We start from the raw sequence: 12,415 nt of genomic DNA, 5'->3' as shown, positions 1-12,415 counted from the left end.
GGCTTGTAGCCATCTAGTAGTCATCTAGTCTGTTTTGTCATGTAATTCAACAATTACTTCAGTCACAACCCAGGTAATCAGTCACTCAGACTTTTTACCTAAATGTTTGACGTGATGAGACGGTTACTTCCTAAAGGTCTATTATGGGGCATTTCCAGTTCTTCTGTAGGTCAGGCTAAAGTTTTCAACCCTGCAATTTCTCTCTCTCCAGGAGGGCTCTAGTATTTCTCTCCCAAGTTTATTCTCTAAGGGAGGAATCCCCAGTTCTTTCAACCATTGCTCATGGTTCCATAATCCCCATTCTGGTCGCCTTTCTTTGGAATGATTCCCTGTTTATTTTTACCTGTGACGAGTAAAACTGAAGTCAGGACTGCACTTGTTTGCATGTCCCGCTTCCTGCCTCTACCTGATTGCTGCAGTTACTTTTTCTGATAGGTCCTGCTTCTCTAGAGATTCTCCATATGGCTGCCAAAGAAGATTTTAAATAATTCAGGCTATTTTTCTTCCCCGTTTAAGGCTTTCCAGTCACTTGTCATTGCTGTTAGAATAAAATACAAACTCTCTTAACAAGCTGTTAGGCCCCAGCATGATCTTGCCTCAGCAAGCTCTTCCCATCTTAATCTTGTATCACTAAATTCTGGCCACATTTCATTGCTCAGTGTCTGTTCCTTAGGAGTCTCTTCTTCCCTGTCTTCTCATGGCTATCTCCTTCCCACCCTGGGCTCAGATCCACTTCCTCTCCCCAGAGGCTTTTCCTTACTACGCACCACCAGGCTCTGTTCCTCAACCACTTCCATTCCTCATGCTCATAGCCCCACCTGCTTTGTTCACGGCTGGACCTCAAATACCCAAAAGAGTATCCTACCCATGGCAGGCTTTTGATAAATGTTTGTGTAATACGTACAAAATGAGTGTTCAGACCAGGGTCAAACATCCCTCCAATTTTCCCTAGTAGATCCTAAGGTTCTGGAAGACTGTTCTGTTGTGTAGAGAGGGGCCAGGGAAAGAACATTTCATTGTCAGCTCATGTTGAACAGAAGATCAGATACTGGCCGTCTTTTAAAGGTAGAGCCCAGAGATTGACTGTTGGACCAGAGATAAGGTATGAGAGAAACAAGGAGCCGAGGATGACCAGATTTTTGACCTGAGCACCTGGACAAATGGAGTTGCCATTGTTGAAGTGGTAAAAACCAAGAGCAGGGTTTGGTAGGGAGGGGAAGTGGGGGTGTCAAGAATCAGTTTGGGACATGCAAATTTAAGATCCTTAATTCACTGTGCCTCAATTTTCTCAGTGATAAGGAAGGTTCGTTAATAATTCCTCATGTCATAATTGTAAGAATTTGAGGAGTTAATGTGCCGAACTCAAAACAAAATAATAGAGAAAGTGGGTAGAGAAAAATAAGTTGGTTAAGAATAGTCATTAGATCACAGAGCTTTCACCAAATCCTTCAGGCATATGAAAACCTAAGCAAAATTCACAAAGGTTTTTCCTGCAGGATTTTAGGCTGAATTGAAAATGGGTTTTCTTTGGAATAGGAAGATGTTCGATAATTCAGTTGGAAATTAAGACTGTACTGATTCAGAGTACCTGGAAACATCAGCCTCCTGGTGGAGGTCTACAACCGTCTGGGCATCAACAACCTGTCTTCTATTCACTCACTGAACTACCTATCTCATGACATACTGCAACCATCAACAGCAAACCCATTGAGTCTCTGCTATGGACAGGGCAAACAGTAGACTCTGGAAAGCTAATATCTCAAAGATAAGAATTTATAGTTTTGTTATATTCTGGGGGTTGCTGTGAACATTCATCAGAGTTTATAAGCTTAACATGAGAGTTGTGTGGCTAGCATTATGATTTGAAAGCCCACAAGGTCCCTCACACACTGATACAGTGGAGGATTTGAACATTCTGCAATACTCAGAAGTGTTCTTCACTCAGCAAGAACCCATGTAGGCAAACTCTGAAATGCTTTCATTGCATTTACTTGGTGTTACTCTAACAGGAGAAATTTCATAGATCAAAGTATGGTCTTTAGAGTTGATAAGATACAATTAAACTTAATTTTTAAAAGTTCTTGACAAATATCATTTGAAGTCTTAATGTAACAACTACCTTTATATAGAATGGGTGGCTATATTTTTACTGTTTAGGTAACATGTGACCCACTTAATAGACGCTTCCTTAATACCTAATGCTCCTCATGTTACTTTTTATGTAAACAGTCAGTTTAAGCCAAATTATTTACAAATACATCTTCAGTTCCAGAGTAAATTTCAGAAAAGCTTGGGCTCACATCTCTCTCAGTCCTAAGTCATAGTAAGGGGAGGGTCCCCAGTGTGCAACTTCCTCACTTTTGTCCCCTGAGTCAGTCTTTACAGGAAGACTTAACCCTTGCTTTAGGTAAATTTTTGGCAGGCATTCACTATAGAAGCACATAATAATCACTGTAGTTAATGTTTACTGAGCACTTTAAGTGCCAAGCTTTGTTTTAAGCCCTTTTTGTATCTTAACTTTGTTAACAGTTGCAACAGTCCTTCAAGCTGTAGGTATTGGGTTGAATTGGGTGCAGCTGTTAAAGAACAGAGAGGTGGTAAGACTGTGCAAAGTGAGAAGACTGTGAGAACTGGGTTTCGAATCCAAGCAGCTCCTGAGGCATAGTCCCTTCTTCCAGAAATCACAGGGTAGGGGGAATGTGGTGGAAAAGGCTGTCATTAGTTCTTTATTTTGGAAATACTTGTTATATAAGTAAATGATATGTATAATTATTTATATATTTATTTAAGGCCACAGTTTCAATTAATTATTTTTATTTTCCATCTCCATAATAAAATATATTGTGCATGCCTTAGCAGGACTTAAAGTTCTTATAGTAAATATTAACTGTGATTCTGTTTTCTTTCTTCCCCAGTTACATGGTTTTCTCCAAAAGAAAATATCCTTACTATCATTTTCCCAATGCTGGCTATACTTCTGTTCTGGGGACAGTTTGGTATTGTGAGTAAGTACTTATTTCTGCTTTTCATTTAGCTTTAGTGATAAAATTGTTATTTCTAGGAGGCAATATTAGTGAAATATTCTAGTTAAGTCATATTAGGAAGTGTAATAATGTTATAAATAAGAATATACAGCCTTAACAGTAATATTCTCCTTGACACATATATTGTCCCCCATAATTTGCTGCAGTTCCTAAGAAGTATTTTTTAAAGAATGAATAATGGGAATCCTAATAATAACATAGCTAAAATTTATGCTGATTTTAGCGTTTTCAGAAAGTTTATACTCACAGTATTTTCTTGGGTGAGGAGATGATCACAGCCTACATTATGGTGTTAAGATAGGATTTTGCTCTTCTGAGCATTAAGACTTCCCTCTATTTTCCCAGTTTGCACCTCTCTGTATACGGGTGTTCATCCTTGGAAAAGCCCAGTGTGAACCATGTTTGTCATCCTTACTGTGCAATTCTGCAGCCCCCAAGGAAGTAGCCACGGGGGAGTTGTGTTCTTTGCTCATGTTTTGTTGGAATAAGCATGTGACCAAACTGCTCAGGGCAGATCTTGGTGCTGCATCAGATTTCTTACGAACAGCCTAGAATTGTCACTGCTAAGTAGAAAGTTTATGTGCGTTCTGGTTGGTGGTTATATTCAACCACACAGTTGACCCTTAAACAACACAAGGTTAGACTGTGTATGTCCATTCATTTGTGGGGTGTTTTCTTCAGTAAATACTGTACATGTATTTTCCTTACACTTTTCTTAATAACACTCTCTATTCTCTAGCTTACTTTATTGTAAGAATACAGTATATAATACATATAACATACAATATATGGGTTAATCACATGTTAATTTTACCTGTAAGGCTTCTGGTCAACAGTTGGTTATTAATAGTGAAGTTTTGGGGGAGTTTAAGGTTATATGTGGATTTTTGACTGTGTGGGATGGGGTTGTCAGCTCTCTTAACCCCTGTGTTATTCAAGGGTCAACTATATTTTCATACACCAATTTGGTAAAGGAAATTGACTGAATTAATTAAGTTTTGAGGTGACAGTCTCAACTTTCAACATGGAAGATTTATTCTTTCTCTCTCCGTAGTGCACTGAAATAGTCGTTGGGGGCCAGTTAACATTTATGCAAGGCAAGAAATGAGTAACACTGATTTTATTTATTTATTGCATTCGGCAACTCTGAAAAAAAGTGGAAACTAGTAAAATATTGTAGTGGATCGGCCTGTTGTATGTTTCATGAATTTTACTTTTACTCAGAAGTTTAAGGTGTGTAAATCTAAAATGATTGTATAAAAATGGAGAGAAAGGTGACTGTTTCTATATTTTAAGGGTTCTTCTCAATGTATGGCACTCTGGAAATGCTTGTGATTCTAAAGCTGTTCTCAACATTGTCTAAAAGGCAGAAAGGGGGAAGGAAAGGGCTAACAGTGACAACTGTCAAGACATTTCACAACTCTCACTTTCAAAACGGCGTCTGAAATTCCTGTGGAGATTTTCTTAGAATTTCAAGGAGCTTTTATATCAAGCAGAAGACTGGTGTAGTATCAAGCCCCCATCAGTCTGCCCTGATATTAGGGAAGGTCTGGGACCCTATTGGCGGACCCAGGTGTTAAGATTTACATCATATAATTTAGGTAGGAAATTGCCTTTTTTTTAAGATTATGAAATTATTTCACAGAGTGTGATTTGTTGCATTTGGATTGATTGCAGTTTGCTGATCATGGCGTTCTCATTAGTAACGTTTTTAATGAACTGAACCAGAAGTGAGTCTGTTCCTGTCAGTTGTGTTTTGACAAAAGAAGATTTATAGACTTGTGCAGCCTGAGTTCTTCGTGTTTTCAGAAATCTTTTCGTAGATGCCTGTGTTCTACTTTCATGGATGGACTGTAATTTACTTCACTCTCATCTTGATGGATATTAAAGATGTTTCCGGTATTTTTTTTTTTTTTTTTTTTAGACTATGAAAGTAACTCTGCTAAAGATAGGTAAGACTGGAAATGGCAGAGCTATCTTAAGGTTTTTGATACATACCCCCAAGTGTTTCCTGGAAACATTGTATCAATTACTATTACCGATGAGAATACCTGCCTTTTACCTCACAATGTTGACATCATTATCATTCTAAAATCTTTGCTAATTTGTTGGGTGAACAAAAATCTTGTTTTAACTTTAATTTTTGTGTTAGTGAGGTAACTGCTCTTTTTTTATGTTTATTCTATTGGTCCTATTTTAAGGAAGGTGGTTATAAACCTAAATATTTTGGTAGTAATGTTTTATTTAGGCTCATCTTAGAACAAATAACCGTGGTGTGCGTATGTTTATGTGTGTGTTTATAGAAGACACCTACACATTTGATTCACTCAGTCTGGCCTCACATTTAAAGGTGTTTATAAAAATAGCACCAAACTCTTTGTGGAGCTCTCGCTCTGTACGATAGGCAGTGTGCAAAGGATGATCCACCTGGAACCGCGCTTTCCTCTCCTCGGAGCTCGGTGGGGGGAGGTGCTGTTGTTATCAGGGCCATTTGATAGGTTAGAATCCGAAGCACACACAGGTTAGGCAGTTTGCCTACTATCACCCTGCTGTTTCTTGGTAGTACTAGAGTTTTAAACCAGCATTATTTACCACTATTTTGTACTGTGATCCCTGTCTTGAATTTACTTCGAGATTATTTTGAGACTGTATTTTTCCATGGAGAGTGAACCTATATCTGGGTACACAGACAAAGTGAAACTGTTATTGATAGAACAGAATGTGGACCTGCTTTGTTTATATATTCAACAAATGTCTGTTGACGAGACGCCTGCTAATTGCTAGGATCGGGCTGTATGCACAAGATGCGGAAGTGAAATGCATATTGTCCCTGGCTTTGTAGCACTCACAATTCTGTTGAGGAGACAAGTGAGCGTGCATGTTCCGTGCCTTCTGTCACATCTTTGGCATAGACATAAATCTAAATCTACTATTATTTTTTCTTCTTTTGGTACCCTTTGTAAAAGGCCTTCTGTTAATAGCCTGGGGATTCAACCAGCAGGATAGTCCCTCTTTTTCCATTTGCTGCTTGATTATACACTTTTTTATAAAGTACTAGCATAAAATAGTGTCTTTTTTTAAAAAAATGATTGTTTACAGAGCTATTAAGCCACATAAAAATAAATGTTGTACTAAATTTATCTCGCCTTTTATTACTTGTCTGTTGATTGTCTTTGTCTTTATTGGGATTTTAATATTTAGTTCCATCATTGTCAACTACAGGAGGCCAGGCAGCTATGTTTATAATCTAGAGGTGGAACACTTTTTCTTTTTTTTAATAATTTTTTTTTTCTATTCCAGGTGATATACAGTATTTTTTTTATAGATCTCACATCTGGCATTTGTCTTTCTCTGTCTGACTGACTTCGCTCAGCACAATAACTCCTGTCCTTGCGCAGATGCAGATTTCATTCTTCTTTATCATCCAGTGGTAGTCCACTGTATATATGCACCACTTCTTTATCCGTTCATCTGTTGATGGACGCCTAGGTTGCTTTCATATCTTGGCTATTGTAAATAATGCTGCAATTAATATATGGGGTAGATGTCTTTTCAATTTAAATTTCTTGAGTTTCTTCAGATAAACACCCAGAAGTGAAATAGCTGGGTCCTCTTTGTCTTTTGTTATAGCCCTTGTTTAAAAGTCTGTTTTGTCTGATATAATTATTGCTACCGCAGTTTTTTTTCTTCCATTTTCATGAAATAATCTTTTCACATCCCTTTACTTAGAGTCTGTGTGTGTCTTTGGATCTGAAGTGAGTCTCTTATAGACAGCATAGATAAGGGCTTTGTTTTGCTGTCCTTTCAGCCACGATATGTCTTCTGATTGGAGCATTTAATTCATTTGTGTTTAAAGTGATGGTTGATAGATAAGTATTTATTCCACTTTATGATTCATATTTCTCCTCCTCTTCTTCCTCCTTATTTTTCTTTTTCTTCTCTTCTTCTTCTTATCCTCCTCACCCATTCCCCCCTCATCCTCCTCACCCCTCTCCACCCCCTCCCCCTCTTCCTCCTCTTCCTCCTTCTTAAAGAAGACCCTTTAACTTTTCTTGTAATACTGGTTTGGTTGTAATAAACCTCTTAAGCTTTTTCTTGTCTGGGAAGTTCTTTATCTGACCTTCAATTCTAAGTGATAGCTTTGCTGGGTAGAGTAATCTTGGTTGTAAGTCCTTGCTTTTTCATCACTGAATATTTCTTGCCAGTTCCTTCTGGCCTGAAAAGTTTCTGTTGAGAAACCAGCTGACAGTCTGATGGGAGCTCCCTTGTAGGTAATTAATTACTTTTCTCTTGCTGCTTTTAAGATTTTCTCTTTGTACTTAACCTTTTGCATTTTAATTATGATGTGTTTTGCTGTGGGCCTCTTTGGGTTTGTCTTGTTTGAGAATTTCTGCCTTCCTGAACTTGCGTGTCTATTTCCTTCATCAGGTTAGGGACCTTTTTCATTATTAATTTTTCAAATAAATTTTCAATTCCTTGTGCTCTCTCTTCCCTTGCTAGCACCCCCATGCTGCAAATGTTGGTATACTTGAAGTTGTCCCAGAGGCTCTTTACACTGTCCTTATTTTTTTTTGGATTAGTTTTCTTTTTACTGTTCTACTTGGGTATTTTCTGCTTCCTTATCTTCCAAATCACTGATTTGATCCTCTGCTTTATCCACTCTATCATGAATTCCCTATAATGTAGTTTTCATTTCATTACTGTATTCTTCATTTCAGACTGGCTCTTTATGTTTCCTATTTCTGTGTTTATGTTTCCTATCTCTTTGTTAAAGTTTTCACTGAATCATTGAGCATCCTTATAATCAGTGTTTTGAACTCGGCATCTAATAGATTTTTGCCTCTGTTTTGTTTAGGTTTTTTTCCTGGAGTTTTGTTCTGTTCTTTCATTTGGGACATATTCCTTTGTCTCCTCATGTGGCAGCCTCCCTGTCTTTGTTTCTCTGTATTAGGTAGAGCTGCTATGTCTCACAGTCTTGGTCGAGTGGCCTGATGTAGTAGGTGTCCTTTAGGACTGAGTCACACAACCTCCCCACCCACCCAAGCTGAGCATTCCAGGTACACCCCTCATGTGGGCTGTGTGCAACCTCCTGTTGTAGTGGAGACTTGGTTCCTGTGAGCACATCAGTGGGAGGGATTTACCTCGAGGCCAGCTGGCTGTGAGGGCTGACTGTGAACATGTGGAGCATCTGCTCTGTAGGGCCAACCCCACAGAACAGGACTCACTTCAGCGGGGCTCTGGTGCTCGATGAGTCTGCCCCTTGAGTGTGTCTCTGGTGGAGGTGGTTGGGTGGTACTCTGGTATGGTCTGAAGCTGGTCACAGGGCACACTGGCCCTGGGGTCTCCTGTGAGGTACAGGCCAAGATCAGCTTCTACCTATATGCCTGGGGTCACCCAGCATGAGCTACAAAGCAATTTGCAGATGGCTGCTACTTGTGTTGGGCTTGGAGGTGCCCAGAAGAGGCTAAGATGCTAACTGAGGCCAGCTACCACTCGTGCCAGAACTGGGGCTATTTAGCAAGAGGTGTGGGGCATACTGAGGCCAGATGCTGCTTGTTTGGAGTTTGTGAACCCTTGAAAGATTTAGGAAAGTCTGGAGCATGAGCTAAGAGAGGCTGTTTGTATGGGAAAGCCCCTGGAAAGGGCTTAGGTGGACCCACAGGTTAGGTGGGCTGGTGCCTCAGGCAGTTACCAGGTCATGACTAACAACGTGATGGAGACTCACTCGTGGTGCCTGCTTGCTGGTTCTGTGAGAGGAGGTCTCAGCAAAGAGACAGTGGCCTCTTCCAGCATGTCTGTCCGGAGAATACTGGCCCTTCAGCCCTTTCCTCTAAAGCCAGACAGTTTATAGTAGTTCCTCCCTGTATGTCCCTGACACACTCTTAAGCTACTGCTCAGCGCTGGAGCTCAGAGCCGGTACATCCATGTGCTGACCGTTTAAGAGGGGCCCCTAGGACTCCAGTCGTCCTCTGTCTTGCTCAGCCACAATCCCTGTTGGTTTTCACAGCCGGAAGTTATGAAAACTTCTCTTCTTGGCTCTGGAATCCTGGGCTGGGGGTCTGGTGTGGGGCTGGGACCCCTCACTCCTCAGGGGGCCTCCACAGCAGGGATCTTTTGCCCAAATTTAACCACCACACGTGTGTGTGGGACCAGTCCTACCAGTGTCGATGTGGCTGCTGCTTTACGTCCTTAGTTATCGGACTTCCTTTGGCCTGGATCTCAGGTGGTTCTCGATAATGGCTGTTCTGTGCTGTCGTTGCATCTGGTTGTAGAATCTTATCACCTCTAAGACGTGAATAGTAACTCTGACTCATGACTTTCTAGATTTCTAGTTCTCCGTAACCTTTTCTGATTACCATTCGTGGTCTGTACCTGACCACAGGGGTTCCCCTCAGTACTTTTTCTATCTCTGCATGCCGGGCTTCTGGAGGAAGAAGCTTGAAAAGACTTCTGAACTCCTAAAGCCAAGCCGGGGGCTCTCAGACACGCTGAGTCCTAGACTACCTTTTGCAGACAGTCTTACAGGAAAATGTCCTCAGCTACCTTTGCCTTTAGCTTTAACTTAAGAACTTTTAAGCAGACTCTTTATGCTTAACAAACAGCCCCAGAATTACTGGAATCAGACATTGAGCTTTCACAAAGTAACCAGTCTCTGATAGTATTGCCTTTCAGACACCTGTTTTGTTCTGACTCACAGCTTCCCATTCCACTGACTGATTTTCAGGGTTCTTCTTCCTCATTCTTTGGTAATCTAACAGGTACTTTCCACCATTTAGATGTTTGATAAATGATTCAGTGCTGCCTACCAAGATCTCTTGTTCCTATAAAGTTAAAATTTAACTCTATGTCAAGAACTGGCTAACATTTTGAAATTCTTTAAGCTAGATCTATCCAGGTTTACTTTTGCCTTCTTAGAATTCTTTGTATTCAAGGAGTCTTCGCCTTACACAGACCTGAGAGACCATAAGGGTGACCTTGTCAGTTGAAACTCTGTAACGCAGTCTAATAATAAAGTATGAAATATTATTATTGCTCCGTGGCCTCTAAAATTTTTTATCAAAACATTAAAAACTCGACTGTGCATCTGAAACTAATGTAATATTGTATGTCAACTGTCATTGAAAAAATAATTTTAAACTCTCTGTCAGTAATAACTGTATTAGGAAATGAAAAAAAACCCTAATATTTAGTACATGGTAAATTAAAACTTTACAAACCTTGAAAATGAAAGAGTTTTTATCAAGAATAGTTTTAATAGTGCTTGCTTTTTTGTCGTGTAACTTTGCGCACAGCAAGCATCTTTGCTGTGCTTTGGTGAGTTGTCTGACTCCTTCTGAGTTTAGATCAGCTTCCAGCATTTTATGCTTTGCATTTTCAGTGTCATGGACTATCTGTAAGAGTTCTTTCCTGTGATCTTTTTTTTTTTTGCTGGAGTCACTTCTTATGGGGCATCTTTATTCCTTGTGTCACAACCTCCTCACTGCCCTAAATTATGCCAATAAGTTCACTTTTACTGAGTTCCTTGGCTGCATATCTAGCGTGTCTTGAATAGCAGCAGTGTTGACATTGCCATAGTCAGCTCTTTCTTCTATAATGTCATTTATGTTCTATTCGAATTTCACTTCCCGCATTATCACTTTTCATTTCTTTGCTCTTTCATCTTTATTGCTCAGTTTCCTCTTTTGATTAGCCATTGTAAAATGTCACCATGGTTTATCACTGGGAAACAGGAGGTAACGGCACACGCTTTGCTGTCGGTGCATGAGGTGAATAACAGATGTGCGGTGACCAATCCCCAGCAGTCTTTGAAAGAAATGACATGATTAGTCACTAATCGTGATGCACATCTGTTATTTATGTAGTGATTTGTGGATGGAAGAGATGGCGGTGAAGTTTGCACTGTATGCAATTACTCAGTTAATATATTGTGGTACTGAAATTTGAACTGTGATTTTAGGAGACTTGTATTATTTAAATCCTGGTAACTGAAATTCATGTATTTAAGAACTGTGCAAAGACAGGACTGCTATAATTTATTTCAAACTTGTGCATTCTAGGCATCTTTCATTTTATTTCCTAACTTTCTAATTCCTGCACTAAATTATTCCACAAGGACTTTGGGTGCTAGCCCTGCCTGGATAGCAATTGGTTGGTATGTCATCCCAAAGCACAGAGGTTGCCAGTTTGATCCATGGTCAGGGCACATACAGTAGGAACAGCTTGATGCTCCTGTCTCTGTTTCTCTCTCCCTTCTTCTCTCTTGGAAGGGAGGAAGGGAGGGAGGGAGGGAGGGGGCAGGGAGGGAGGGGGAGGGAGGGGGGGAGGGAGGGAGGGAAAGAGGGAGGATTTTGGTTGCTACTCAGAAGTCTTCGGTTACCTGGGAGGGAGGGAAGGAGGGAGGGAAGGAGGGAGTGAGGGAGAGAGGGAGGGAGGGAAGGAGGGAGGGAGGGAGGGAGGATTTTGGTTGCTACTCAGAAGTCTTCGGTTACCTGTCCCTGTAGAAAGCATGGTTGGGAAATTCAAGGGAAAACATTCTCTGTTACAACAGCCTTGCGAGCCTGCTAAGTCCTTGAGTTCAATCTTGAGGACTAACTTAATATTGAAAGTAATTAGGCCATGAACGCACATTTTAAAGTAGTGGAACAGAGAATTTCTTTGTATATTAAAAACAAGCATTCTGAAGAAGTGAGGACATGCACTAACCTGCACTAAGAAATTTCTTTCCAAGACGGCAAAGTATCGTCACAATCAGTATTATTACAAAGAATCATTCTTCGACCTGAATGATGGCTCCTATCAATAGGACTTTGTTATTAGGTTTACTCTGGGTTATATTAGATAATATTGAACTCCCAGTGCTTTTCCTTGGTCCTGTCCACATAATTTTCACATTCTGTTCTTATAACCCTTTGAGTATCACGAACGTTCATGTACGTCCTCGTGCCTCCTGACCATCCAGAGTATGATCGTACAGAAATTTTTATTTTAAAAATGTGTAAAGCAACATTAAAAAAAGGCAAATATATGATCTTGTTTCTATAAATTGGTTATTAAACAGGCATGATTTTAAGTTAATAAAACTGGAACTGGAACTAATTTTATTTTTTGAAAAAATACTCACTCCCGGGGGTCAGCAAGCATGAAAAAAACTCACTACTCAAAGGGTTAGATAGCCTGACCAGGCGGTGGCACAGTGGATAGAGGGTCGACTGGGATGCAGAGGACCCAGGTTCGAGACCCCAAGGTTGCCAGCTTAAGCGTGGGCTCATCTGGTTTGAGCAAAAGCTCACCAGCTTGGACCCAAGGTTGCTGGCTTGAGCAAGGGGTTACTCGGTCTGCTGTAGCCCCACAGTCAAGGCACATATGAGAAA

General features: G+C 40.2%; 1 protein-coding gene across 5 annotated transcripts in view; it reads left to right on the top strand.

Moving 5' to 3' along the window:
* CD47 (CD47 molecule) overlaps window positions 1-12,415 on the top strand; it is a 56,347-nt gene that overhangs the window by 20,371 nt on the left and 23,561 nt on the right. For all 5 annotated transcript variants that reach the window (XM_066348042.1, XM_066348043.1, XM_066348045.1 and 2 more), the window contains exon 3: window positions 2,916-3,005. In XM_066348042.1, coding sequence (XP_066204139.1) covers window positions 2,916-3,005 — 90 coding nt within the window. The remainder of the gene's footprint in view (window positions 1-2,915; window positions 3,006-12,415) is intronic.

Source organism: Saccopteryx leptura, chromosome 8, assembly GCF_036850995.1.
Source record: "Saccopteryx leptura isolate mSacLep1 chromosome 8, mSacLep1_pri_phased_curated, whole genome shotgun sequence".
NCBI lineage: Eukaryota > Metazoa > Chordata > Mammalia > Chiroptera > Emballonuridae > Saccopteryx > Saccopteryx leptura.
This window is presented reverse-complemented; position numbering and strand designations above follow the sequence as displayed.